Consider the following 14216-nt stretch of genomic DNA (forward strand, 5'->3'; position numbering starts at 1 on the left):
TCAGAGAAAGGCAATTATATGATCTCATTCATATGTGGAATTTAAGAAACAAAACAGAGGAGCATAGGGAAAGGGAGGGGGAAAAAGATGAAATCAGAGAGGGAGACAAACTATAAGAGACTCTTAATCATAGGAAACAAACAGAGTTGATGGAAAGGGGGGATGGGGTAACTGGGGCGTTAAGGAGGACACGTGATATCGTGAGCGCTGGGTGTTATATACAACGGATGAATCACTGAACTCTACCTCTGAAGCTAATAATACACTATATGTTAATTAATTGAATTTAAATAAAAAAAATTAAATAAACTAGCTGAACCACACACAAAAAAACAAAACCCCGAAACATTTTAGGTCTTTGATTTATTGAAGCTAATTTTTGTAATGGTGTGAGATGAGGGTTCAATCTCATTCTTTTGCATGTAGGTACAGTTGTTCCAGCACTGTTTGTTGAAAGAACAGTCTCAGCACCTTGTTGAAAATTAATTGACCATAAATAAGTGGGTTTATTTCTGGACTCTCAATTCTATTCCATTCATCTATGTGTCTATTCTTATGCCAGTACCACACTGGCTTGAATATTGTTACTTTGTAATAAGTTTTGAACAGGGGAAGCCTGAGTCCTCCAACTTTGTTCTTTTTCAAGAGTGTTTTGTCGCTTTTGGGTCCTTTGAGTTTCCATATGAATTTTAGGATCAGCTTATCAATTTCTACGAAGAAGCCAGCTGGGATTCGGATGGTGATTATGTTGAATCGGTAGGTCGATTTGGGAAATACTACCATCTTAACATATTAGGTCTTCTGATCCTTGGAAATGGAATGTCTTTCCATTTATTTAGATGTTCTTTAATTGCTTTCAATGATGTATTATAAATTTCAGTGTATAGGTTTTACACTTCTTTTGCTAAATTTATTCCCCAAGTAGTTTATCCTTTTGATACTATTGTAAATGGAATTGTTCTCTTAATTTCATTTTTGGATTGTTCATTGCCAAATATATAGAAATTCAATTTTTGTATTTGTATTTGATTTTTGTATATTGATCCTACAACTTTGACAAACTTGTTTAATATGTCTAATAATTCCTAATTATTGCTGCAGTTCATTTTTTAAAAATGTTTCAAGTTTCTATTTAAATTCTAGTTAGTTAACAGATAATATAATATTAGTTTCAGGAGTGGGATTTCGTGATTCATCACTTACGTATAACACCTAGTGCTTATCACAAGTGCCCTCCTAATGCCCATCACCCAGTTAACCCATCCCCCCACCCCCACCCATCTCCCCTCCAACAATCCTCAGTATGTTCTCTATAGTTAAGAATCTCTGCAGTTTAAAATTTGCTTTCTATTGTACTTATTACTAATTCATGCACAGATTCCTGCAGAGCTTCGAAACTCCCTCCAATATGGCCAGATAAATCAGAAATCATTCCTGCCCCAGTTTTTTTTTTTTTTAACTGAAATATCCCCCTTAAAATCCTGTTTTTGCCACTAATGGATTGATTGACCCTAAACCTAGTGCCTGTCGTTCTGGGATTTCCCTTTGTAAATATCTTGGGACTTTTTCCTTTCTGGATCCCATGTTTTTCTTTATCTTGGCTAATTGCCTCATTTTTGTGGAGCACATAATCCATCGGCTTCCTGAGAAAGTATACACGAGAGGGAACTTTTTTTGACACTTAATTTGTTCAAAAAGCTTTATCTCTTACTTTCCATAAGACAGGTTACTTGGGAATGTAGAATTCTACATCGGAAATAACTTCCCATAGAATTTTGAAGACACTATTCTATAGTCTTCTAAGTTTTTTTTTTTTTTAAGATTTTTATTTATTTATTTGTCAGAGACAGAGAGAGAGAGAGACAGCGAGCAAGGAGCCTGATGCAGGACTTGATCCCAGGACCCTGGGATCATGGCCCTAGCTGAAGGCAGACGCTTAACTGACTGAGCCACCCAGGTGTCCCTATAATCTTCTAGCTTTTAAAGTTAATGCTAACAGTCCAATGCCAGTTTGAGTCCTGATCTTTATGGATCTAAGTTTTTCCTCTATAGCAGCTTTTAGGATCTTCTATTAGTCATTGTTTAGAAATTTCAGGAACACGTGCTTTAATACAGGTGTTTCCTTCTTCGTTCTTTTGATGACTACTTGGGAGTCTATTTCAATGTAGAAACTCATACTTTCCAGGTCTGAGAAATTTTCTTATATAATTTCTTTGCTTTTCCCCCCATCTTTCTGGAGAGAATAGACCATAATTGATAGTTTTACTTGCAGCCATTTCTTTTTAGTTTTTTCTATAATACAGGAACCATAGTCTGTTTTACTATAGTTGCTATTTCTTTTTCTTAAGTTTCATAATTTAATATTCATAATGTCAGAGCACACAACCATTAAATACTTGGTCTCCCTTAAATGTATCAATTATTCTTAGAACCGCACATAAGTATATATTCAGTGATCAACATCAGTTAGTCCTTATGCTGATGTCACTTCAATTACTTTTGTTGTCTAAAGATCATTCTTTAGATTAAAGTTCCCCAGGAAGAGTTCATGGCAGCAGTATTTCCTTATTCTTAAATGTTCATAGCAGTATGCCTGCAGAGTTCAACTTGGCTAATTATAAAATCCTTGGCTCATTTTCTTCCTTGAGTATTTTATTTTTTTATTTTTATTTTTTAAAGATTTTATTTATTTATTTGACAGGGAGAGAGACAGCCAGCGAGAGAGGGAACACAAGCAGGGGGAATGGGAGAGGAAGAAGCAGGCTCCCAGCAGAGGAGCCTGATGCGGGGCTCGATCCCAGAACGCCGGGATCACGCCCTGAGCCGGAGGCAGATGCTTAACGACTGAGCCACCCAGGCACCCCCTTCCTTGAGTATTTTAAATATGTATCCCACTATCTGGGAAAAATAGTAAACTATTGTTGAAAAGTCTTCTGACAGTGTGATTACTTTCCCTTACAAATGACTGATCTTTTTGCCTTTTCTTTCTTTCTTTTTGAAGCTCATTTGTCTTACTCGAATATGTCTTGGTGTTATCCATTCCAGGTGAATTGTCCTGATAAGCTCTGTGCCACTTAAATATGCCAGTTTCAATGTTAGTTCAGAAGTAGTTCCACAAATTAAAGGTTTTAGTATTTGCTTTGGGTTTCTTCTTCAGGGAATCCCCTTATACAGATGTTGGTTTGTCTTGGCCTATCATCTATTTATATCTCTCACTTTCTAATTTTTTTAATATTGTAGGACAGTTTTAAATGTCTGTAAATTCTTTTATGCTCCTTCCTTCAAGGAATAGAACCTAATTTTCCTTAACTTGTGTGAGGGCTGGACTTAGTGACTCACTTTTAACAAATAGAATATGATGGAATGGATGGTGAGTGACTAGGTTACCATAGGCCTCACAGCTTTCCCCTTGCTCTCACTCACAAATCACGTGCTCTGGCAAGCCAGCTACCATTTTGTGGAAACACATCAAGCAGCCCCATGAAGAGGCCCGCATGGTGGACCTTAGAAGAGGAGAGTGGGCCAAGACTGCTTCCCTGGCTCAATGGCTATTCTGTTGTTATTATAAAGAGTTAAACATGGATGCCTGGGTGGCTCAGGCAGTTAAGCATTTGCCTTCAACTCAGGTCATGATCCCGGGGTCCCGGGGTCGAGTCCCACATCGAGTTCCCTGCTAAGTGGGGAGTCTTCTTCTCCCTCTCCCTCTGCTGCTCTCTCTCTGTCTCTGTCAAATTAATTAATTAATTAAATCTTTAAAAAAATAAAAAATAAAGAGTTAAACAATATTGCCTTGTGCTTTTTGAAACTACCTTTTCTGCCTCCTCCCCCACTTTATCTGGATCTTCTCTTGCCTCTGCCCACCACGCCTCTGTGCTGCTCCATGTAGATTCTACCCCCAGCAGACTCTCCTCTGAGAGGGACTTTGTTCTGCAAAGGAGATTGCATTTGTTGGCGCTGAGATGTAATACAGCCTAAACTGTCCCATACAATCTAACCTTTCTTTTGCCTTCACCGTTAGGAACCCCTTTCCAGCTCTGGCACCGCTCCCCAAAAAGTTCAATTAGCTTTCAATGTTGAGTGGGAACATTTAGATTTGGGGATAAATACCTTTGGCGATTTGATTATGAGTTTGCTGGCACTCAGTGCCACCAGGAGATCTTTTCTTTGCCTGCTTTCTTCTGTCTCCTGCCACTGGCTGATACGCGGGTCTGCTGCTGCCAGTTAATCAGTGCTCTCCTTGCATTTGGAAACTCACAGGATACCTTATTGCTTCTATAGAAGATCACTGTCGTGCGTTTATGGCGGTGATGGCTCTTGGAGGATTAGGTAGATTCGACACGATACCACTTTACTCTTACACAGAAAATATCACATTTTTCATTTCTAGAAGTTCTGTTCTCTGGATTTTCCCTTTCTTACATCTTCTGGTTCTTGGTTTATGGACCCTCCATCAACTCTTAACTCTCTAGGTATAACAGTGATTTTTAAAAATTTTTTTTTATTCTCCCTATGTTGTCCTTATTTTCTCTAAGTTCCCTTTTTCTTCTTGTTTCTGCATCTCATTTTCATGTCAGTCTTCCCTCCACTATCGTGAGATCTTTGGCCCTTCAAGCATATATAGAATTAGGCATTTTTCACGAGCTCTGTGTGTATATGTAGGACTTCTCAATCAGCGAGCAACTCTGTAATTGCTTGGTGGAGACACTTTTACGTAGGTGAAGGATGCTGCACAGTCAATATTGTTTTTCCCAGACTGGTGTGCTCCCATATGCCGCCATGGGATGCGGGAAGGGGGAATTAAGCTTGGTTGCCAGTGTGTTCGCAGCAGAACTGAAGGAGAAGTAGGGAGGGGTCTCACGGTTCAAAATACAGACCTTACTTAACTTCCCTATCCAATAAGGTGCTCAAAACATGACCAGTGTCTGAGTCCAGATCCTCTATATTTCAACTTGTCCTGAAAATAAACTTTCCATCTTTTGCCAAGGTAGGGGAGAGACCATCTCTTGTCTGCCCTGGGGTGAGAAATAAAATTTATTTATTTATTTTTAAGAGAGAGGAAGAGAGAAAGTGTGGGAGCATGAGCGGGTGTGGGTTGGGGGGTGGTGGGCAGAGGGAGAAACAGAATTCCCACTGAGCAGGGAGCCCGAAGCAGGGACTTTCTCCCAGGACCCTGGAATCATGACCTGAGCTGAAGGCAGACAAATAGCGGACTAAGCCACCCAGGCACCCCAAGAAATAAAATTTAATTGTTTAACCTCTTACAAATCGGGGTACCTGGCTGCTCAGTCATCAGAGCATGTAATTCTTGATTTTGGGTTTGTGGGTTTGAGCCCCACGTTGGGTGTAGAGATTACTTAAAAATAAAATCTTCAAACAAACAAACAAAAAATACTTCTTACAAATTTTTAACTAATCACTCTGTTTTCAGTCCACCCACTCACCTCTTCTTCAGAGTTACCTGGTACAATTATTGGCTCATTTACTGAGTCTTTTGGGATACTGAAATTTTAAAAATTTGTTCCCCAACTCTTGCATGCACTTAACTATAAAGTCAGTTAAATTCTTCCTTATACTCCCTAGATTTCAAAATTTTGTTGACATTTATCCAGTTCTCTTTGTCCTTAGAGATTTATGAAGGTTTTTTTTAATCCCTTAATTGTAATGAAGTATGGTTCAAAAGGAGTGCAGGCAAATACATGTTTACCTCTGCCATCCTTTTAATAAATTCCTCTTCTGCTTAAACTGAGAATAGTAGTATTAACAATAATGCTAGAAATATATTTACAATAATGTGTTTTCTAGAGAAGAGTCCTGAATAGGGCTGAACTAAGCCCATCAGATATATAACTCAAGATACCACACGCTACCATAATACTTTTTTTAAAACAATTACCTAGGATTTTTACTTTATACTCATTAAAATATATTTAGGCATGGATTTAAAAGCAATCATATCACATTTGTACATACATAAGGCAAATAAAAGCAGAAATTAAGGTATTTCTAAAACCTCCTTACATTTAGTGTTCTAGTCCTCTGAATCATATATATAAAATTTTTAATTGTGGCAAAAAAAAAACCCACATAACATAAAATTAACCATCTTCACCATTTTAAAAAAATTTTATTTTACAGCAATCTTGTGAAGCACGTTTCGTGGAGAAAGAAAAATGCATTTTCCTTTAATAAGCAACAGTGAAAATATGATTCACTCTGAAACACTGGATCAGAAATGTTACGTACGTGTTAAGCCCAAACCTGAGGACGGAAAAGAAAAGGCATTTCTCACTTTGCGGAACTGTATAAAAACAGCGTAGACGCAAGAGCAACAACATGCCGGACATGTATTCTCTTTGGAGTTTCACCGCAAACAACCTTATCTAGTGATAATACAGTAAATATCGAAAAGTGATTGCCCAGTGAATGTCGTTAGGTTGAACTGGAGTGCCAGCCCTTCGTTTTCCCAAAAGGCTCCTAAACGAATGTGTCTGATCCTAGAAGAAGAGACAAAGCCCAGTTGTTTGCTGCTGTAGTCTGGTTGTTATGTTGTGATCTGCAAATTTCCCAATTCCCTTTCCAGGCTTTGCCTTCACGCTGTGAAACCCAGTGCAGGGACAAGGGGAAAATGGAAGGTTTGTGTAAGCCTGAATTGGTATGGGAAGCTGGAGTACTTGTTCAAGTTTGTATATAGAGAGAAATCTCCCGAACACATATTGGGGAAAAAAAAAAAAAAGGATATTTTTAGAGTGAGCGTGGTAACCTACTCCTTACCCACCGCACGTTAAGCAATGTGCAAATGCCTTCTGCTGGGCACTCACTCGTCTGCCTGCCTTATACTTGGTCCTTTTCTACCGCCCTGGCTTCCTGTTTGTTGTTTCTTTCCCTTGCCCTTCTCTTCTTTCTGCCTTCCCCGCCGAACTTCTGTTTCCTCTTCTGTCCCCGGAGTCCTGCATCCTGGGTTGTGTCTTGCCTCTCCCGCCCCCGCCCTTCCCATTCTGCCCGCAGTGCTCTCCCCTGCAGACGACCTGGAGGGGCCTCCCAAGCTGGGTGGGGTTTCACTTGGGTAAATTACCACATCCTGGAGCACCATCCAGCAGTGTTTTCTTAAGACTTGGAAATGGAAGTCAGCGCATTTAGTGGGGGAAAAACTGAAAGCATTTAGTGGGATGACACTCTGGAGCATGCCTCTCTGTCTCCAAAAGGTGCAATTGCATGACAATGACCATGGAGGTAAATCTTGGGTGGGGGCCGGAGGACCCAGCGAAGGACAAGGGCCCCTGAGGTGATGGTGGAATCGGGATGGGACAGCCAGGTCTGCTTGTTGTGGCTGGCTTCATTGCCAATGGTCTTTTTTTCTTTCCACCTAACCCACTGAGGCTTGGTCAGCTGTGGGGCTGCAGTGGGGGGCTATTGTCTGGTTCCATCACTGTCTGTTCCTGGATAAACCTGGGCTGCACCCTGCTCTAATTTGAAAAGAAAATGCAAAAAGAAAAAGATGCTCAATTGTGACTTCAAAAATAGTATTCCAGGTGTATAGAATATTCTGTCTCCCTGGCATGGAGGTGGGCTCTCCAAGGTCATTTTTAGGAGCCCCTATGCAAAAGGTTCTTGAGTCATTCTAGAACATAGTATTACAGAAAGACCTATTTTCTTCCCTAAGAGGCCATGAACATTGTAATGTCAAGAATACCTATTAGGGGGCGCATGGGTGGCGCAGTCGTTAAGCGTCTGCCTTCGGCTCAGGGCGTGATCCCGGCGTTATGGGATCAAGCCCCACATCAGGCTCCTCCGCTATGAGCCTGCTTCTTCCTCTCCCACTCCCCCTGCTTGTGTTCCCTCTCTCACTGGCTGTCTGTCTCTCTGTCAAATAAATAAATAAAATCTTAAAAAAAAAAAAAAAGAAGGCACTGGATGTAATGAGCACTGGGTGTTGTGTAAGACTGATGAATCACTAACTCTACTTCTGAAACTAATAATACACTATATGTTAATTAATTGAATTTGAATTTTTGTAAAAAATGCCCCCCAAAATCTAAAATTCCATTGACAGTTTTATCCCCAGTCCAAGTATTAAACCCTCCCTTAAATTGTAAGCAAATTCCAGGAGGGTCAATAGAGTGACCCTTTTGACTCTTCAGCCTCAAATCACACCAGACCCATTCCTTACCTCCATTTCACACTTCTTTTGCGCCAGGTAAACCAGAATTCGCTGCCTGAGCCTACCCTAGGCTTTTTCCAGCCTTCTTTCCTGGAGACTTTTGAGCTTGTTTTTTCTGCCTGGGACACTCTTCCTTCTCTTCTCTTTTTAAGCTAACTCCCCGGGCTAAAAACCCAGGCTCCAAGTCTGTTCTCTAAGGCAGGAATAGTCCATCTGAGGCTTCCCTGATGACCCGGCTCCCTCCTCCCTGGCGGCCCTTACCCCGGTGTGTTCTCTGGCTCACAGCCAGCTTCCCACCAGGTTAAGCTTCATCAAAAGATGAAAGACCGGAGCTGCGTCTTGCTCCTCATCGAATCTCTCATCTAGAACAGTAACGGACCCACAGTAGGCTCTGTTTATGGAGTGAGTGGATGTTTCACCGCCAATGTGTTTTTCATGGGGTGGCGGAGCAGGGCTGAGTGGAAAAGGGAAGACGCCAGGAGAAAAAGTTGCAGTACGGGGAGAGAGGAGGCTGGGCTCATTGGAGGCAAGCTCTCCTGGGTGGCAGTTTTGCGAAGGGCCAGTTGAGAGGCGTGCTAAAACCCCCTTTTACTGTCGTCCCTGAGAAGGTTACAACTGTAATTGACGGCTGACATCGCAAACGTATTAACACATTTGATCCATTTGCCAGAGTGGTTTTTAATGACCTGTATCTCGCACAATAAAATAGGGCAAAGTTAAAACCAGGTTGGCTTTAGATTCGTATCTGCCACCATCTGTCGGTTCCCGGATCTGGGGTTACGTCATTCTTATTTTTACATTAAACATTACCAGTAATAAAAGCAAAGAAAAAGGGGAAATAAAAACTCATGTAGGGAAATTCTGATTTCACACAGGCTTGACAGAGTCTTTTTCTTCTCAGTCATCCTAGAACAGAAAACAACAGGAAGATGTCTTACTGAGAAATACCCCCTTCAACTTGACCATGAGTCAAACACGGAAGAAAAATTCCTCAGATGGAGAAACTAAACCCCGGACTTCATTTGTCAACAAATTCCTCAGGGGCTCCAAATTTATGTCCTCCAAAGCTGAAAACGGAAAAGAGAGCAATGACCTCGAAACAACCGATTTCCAACCCAGCAACGACACACAGAAAACAGCCGCCTTAGATACGGGTAAACTTCTGACTGCTGTTATTTCTTTATTCTTTTAAAATAACGTTTTCCCCTAAAGAGATCATATGGGTTAAACTAAACCTAATCTCAGTCTCTATTCTAAGCATTTACTATGTGACTTAAATGCTTTAAATACTTTGCTAATTTGACTTTTAAATGAACAAAAGTAACATTACAGGAAGGTATAGAGAAAATACCTTGTTTCCTTTCATTCTAACACAAATGATCATTTCTTCAAGATTCTTTTCAGTCTTTCGTTCATATGCATGCATTTATGGTCAGTCAGCCAGTCAACAAACATTGATTGAGTACCTACTGTATATCAGCCACTGTTGTGTTAGAAATGCAGCCACGAAAAACAGGACCTCATGGGCACAAAGAACCAAACACAGACATAATTTCAGTGTAATAAGTGATAGGAAGAAAAATAAAGCAGGCTAAGGAGACAGAGAAGGGTGGATGAGGTACTGCTCTAGATGGGGTTGTGGGGAAGGAGTCTCCGATTTGGTGGCATTTGAGCAGAGATCTGAATAAAGTAAGCCGAGAATGAATGAATGAATGAATGAATGAATGAATGAAGAAAGCTAGTCACGTGGATGTCTACGGCAACAGCTTCCCAGGCAAGGGGAACTGTAAGTGCAAAGGCCCAAAGTGCAAAGGTGGGACTGGGCCTGGGGTGCTTGAGAGCGAGCTCGAGGTCGGGGTGCTGAAGCAGGATGAGAGAGGAGAGAGGACAAGAGCAGTAGGACCGTCACAGAGGTGCCTGGGGGCCAGAGCGAGCATCTTCTGCAGTTATAATAGCTTACATATCCCTCTTGAGCTTACATGGGGCTGTGAGCCTACTTCCGGAACATACGATTATACTGCTCAGTCCCCACATGGCAGACACACACAAAATGATGTTCGTATGCCTAACTTTAACAGCTGCGTCATGCTCCATTCCATGCATATGCCACGATTACGTAAGTTCCTTTTCTGCCCTTCAGTGAATAGTTTTGTCTTTCCCTCTTGCTTATTCCTGGCTTCATTGTATTTCAGCCTTTTTTTAAAGTATAAATTCTTAGAACAGAGATTACAAATTCAAGGGTTATGAAAATAAATATTGCCAAATCTCTCCCTAAACTATGTGTCATACACAATGCCATTAATATATTATCTATTCGATTAAATGTATTTTTTAACACCTACGTACACAGAAGTAGAGAGAACAGCCTAAGGACCCCCCATGATCACTTCCCTCTAACAATTATCAACCCATGGCCAATCGTGTTTCATTTATACCTACCCTCAATTCTGTCAGATTATTTGCATCGAATACCAAAAATAATATCATTTTATATGAAAGTAGAGTACGTATATTTTAAATATATTTTGGAAATCGGAAGTTAAAGTCTACTTTTTAAAAAAAGGAACAACCTCTATCAGAAAATTGTTGATTCTTGTTCTAAAGTAGGAATCGAAGCTTCAGGAACATGGTTCATGAATACCTGCAACCATGATGAAATTAATAGTGCAAGGCCAGACGCTGCTTATCCCAGCTGGGCAACACTGGCCACTCAGCCTTGCTTGGCTTCTCCATTTCCACCTCTCCCAAAATTCAGCGGCTCCTAGAGTCATGTCAGTTCTGCCCCTAAAATGGCTCTTGGACCTGGCTCCTCCTCCCCACTGCTGTTCTGGCTTTCGTTGTTTTTTGCCCGGACCACTGGGGCAGCTTCCTAACTGATTTCTCTACTTCTAGTCCGGCTCTCTTGCCAACTTGTCCTCCACAGCGCCACAGCATGCTCTTTCTAAATCACAGATATGATGTCTTTCACCTGCTTAAAATCTTTCCGGAGAAAGTCTACACTGCTAAGCATGGTCTTCAAGGTGTTGTGATCGGGTGGACCTCCCTTCGTGACCTCCACCTTCCCCCAGCCTCACGCTCATCCTCTCCTCCTGACGTGCAAATCCACTTGCAGTTTCCTCAACCGGCCACATTCTTCCAAAGGGCTTCCCTGGGCTTACAAAGACTTCCCTTGTGTCACCATCCTTCTTCTGCACCCCTCCCCACCTATCCCTCCCTCATGCCCACCCACCTGGCTGACTGTCGCTCACCCTTAAGGAGCAATTCATGTACCCCTTCCTCTTGAAAGCTTGCCAACACCTGCCCATGGGCCCTGAGGTACTTACTGTCATACCATGTGTTCCCATGCTCCCTCCTCACACCTCCACCACTCGTCCCCTCTGTACTGTCAGCATGGCTTCCTTGTCCCTCCTCCATTAGACAGGTAGCTCCTTGAAAACAGGAACTTGTTATCTCGGTTCTCTGTGTGGTGTCACCCATATTACGAACATGTAGTCATGTTTTATGAAACCACTGGGATTCTTGGTTGTTTATAACAAAGAAACTAATCCTTACAGATTTAGGTTGGAAAATAGTTAATGTGAAGATACTGCTTACCTTACAGAATCATGGGGAGGAGGCAGGAGCTTGGTTCAGCAGTAAAGCAGCCAGGAAAGGCCCGGAATCACTCCACGGAACTGTCCTGTTCGTGGAGTGTCAGTCATCCTACCTCAGCCAACGGGTAGCAACCCTGACTCAGCTGTTTTATATCTTGAGCTGTGACATAAGCTATCCCTTGAAGAAAGGGTTTTATGTATTTAAAAAAAATGAAATATATGGTCTATAAGGACGTGTCCAGGGATCACCAGCTGGTACTCGTATTTATACGTAGGCATTTGATTAAGACTTACCATGTTGATTTATTTTGGTCATTAAGGAGCTTTTAAAGCTACTATTCATTCATTCATTCATTCATTCATTCATTCAATTATTTGTTCATTCAACAAATATTTACAGAATATCTCTCATATAAAAGGCACTGCAGAGTCCCCTCTTCCTGGGAGACCCCAGTAAGTGAAAAGTGAACCAGGCAGGAATTATAGTCTCTATTTTACAGACGAGTAAACGAAGGCTCAAAGAAGTTCCGTGACTTGCTCACCTGAGGGACCCATGATTCGAACCAGGTCTTCCACTTATGCTGTCTTAGACGCGCCAGTCATATCAGACATTACAGAGTGCCCAAGTAGGATGCGGTCTGAGAAGAGATTCCTGAATCTGTCAATTGGTAGGTCACTGCTGGTGACCTTTGAAAAACAGTTTGTTGGGATAGGTGAATGTGGTCACCAGAACATAGAGGGTTAATTGGCAAATGGGGTGAAGTGGGACCAGCAAGCACAAACCACCCTTTCCAAACATCTGACAGTAATTGTTTCCTGATAGACAAAACAGTGGCTTGAGAAAACAAAGAAGCTTTGGTGAGGCTGGAGCTGGGGCATGATTGTAGGATGAGCCTGTGGAGATAAAAAGCTCAAAAACAGAAGAGAGAAAGCATCAGAGAGCATGCAGAGAGATTTTTTTTTAACACGAAAATTCAAAACCACACACATACATATAATGGGCTTTGGAGCAGACTGTTCTGGGTTCAAATTCTGACTCTGTTACTTACTAATTGACAGTCTCTCTGTGTCTCAGGTTCCAAACCTATGAAATAGTGTGATTGTGATTCCTTGCATGAAGTTTACACACAATGTCCTGTACTCACTGGCACATAAGAGTTAGCCTCTCTGCACCTGCCACCCACCACTCTCTTCTGCTCCACCCAAAGTTAGAGTTGCCAGACAAAATACATGCAATATTTAGGACATACTTTCACTAAGCAATGATTCCTTGTTTACTTGAAGTTTAAACTTAATTGGACAGGCTGTTTTTGTTTTTCCTAAATCTGGCAACCCTACCCAAAATAAAATCCGTTGTATCTAATGCATGCTACAAGCGGAAGGCCAGAGTGAAGAGGTAAAATAGTGGGTGGTGCTGCCTCCTACTGGCGGAATGTGGAACACCAACCATCCCTGCAAAGATGACACCCTATAGATGTTCTCTTAAAAACAGCCGGGCCCCAGACCCACTGCGGAGGAGAGGTAGGCTTTGTATTACTCTCCTAATATTTAAGTCTAAGCTGATTACTACTGAAATCCTACTATTAATTTTCACTGGTACCAATATATTTCTTTTTAGCTATGTGGTTTTATACTTTGCAAGGGTTAGAATATCACTGCACATCTGGAATTTACACTTTAATATTGGATTCCAGTATACTCTTTTTATATGTTTTGTTTTATTTTATTTTATTTTATTTTATTTTATGTTATGTTATGTTATGTTATTTTAAAGATTTTATTATTTTTTTTTTAATTTATTTGAAGAGATAGAGACAGCCAGCGAGAGAGGGAACACAAGCAGGGGGAGTAGGAGAGGAAGAAGCAGGCTCCCAGCGGAGGAGCCTGATGTGGGGCTCAATCCCAGAACGCTGGGATCACGCCCTGAGCCGAAGGCAGACACTTAACGACTGCGCCACCCAGGCACCCCCTTTTTATACGTTTTAAATTGTCCGTTTTCATCTACAACACCTCCTTAAAGTCACTGTCAGTACCTGCATATTCTTTTTTCCTTATAAAAGTATGGTGTATTTTATATGTATCTTAAATGCTGGCACATACCTGTACACAATAGGTGTTCAATAAAAGTAAAGCTTTTCTTATTTTAGTGTTTGCATGTTAGCACAGCATTAGTGCAGAGGAACTTGGTGAGGGGCCACGTAAGTCGTCTCTAATAACAAGAAGGACAAATGAGGCTTTCTTTTTTTTTTTTTTTATGAGTGGAGGGAGGTCTTTATTTTATATTTAAATCTCTAAGGATTTTTTTTCTAATGTTTTTTTATTATATTATGTTAGTCACCATACAGTACATCCCTGGTTTTTGATGTAAAGTTCGATGATTCATTAGTTGCGTATAACACCCAGTGCACCATGCAATACGTGCCCTCCTTACTACCCATCACCAGCCTATCCCATTCCCCCACCCC

General features: G+C 41.2%; 1 protein-coding gene and 1 long non-coding RNA gene across 2 annotated transcripts in view; one reads left to right on the plus strand and one right to left on the minus strand.

The window, feature by feature from the left end:
* Window positions 1-8816: 8816 nt before the first annotated feature.
* Window positions 8817-11886, minus strand: LOC121100433. Its single transcript, XR_005832238.1, has 3 exons — window positions 11753-11886; window positions 11482-11586; window positions 8817-9064 (listed from the first exon to the last, which is right to left on the minus strand). It is a non-coding gene; the product is annotated as an uncharacterized LOC121100433 (long non-coding RNA).
* LRRC31 (leucine rich repeat containing 31) overlaps window positions 9073-14216 on the plus strand; it is a 28289-nt gene continuing 23145 nt past the window's right edge. The window contains exon 1 of the mRNA XM_008710297.2: window positions 9073-9312. Within this exon, the coding sequence (XP_008708519.1) occupies window positions 9123-9312 (190 nt within the window). The 5' untranslated portion in view covers window positions 9073-9122. The remainder of the gene's footprint in view (window positions 9313-14216) is intronic.

This window comes from Ursus maritimus, unplaced genomic scaffold, assembly GCF_017311325.1.
Source record: "Ursus maritimus isolate PB19 unplaced genomic scaffold, ASM1731132v1 scaffold_4, whole genome shotgun sequence".
NCBI lineage: Eukaryota > Metazoa > Chordata > Mammalia > Carnivora > Ursidae > Ursus > Ursus maritimus.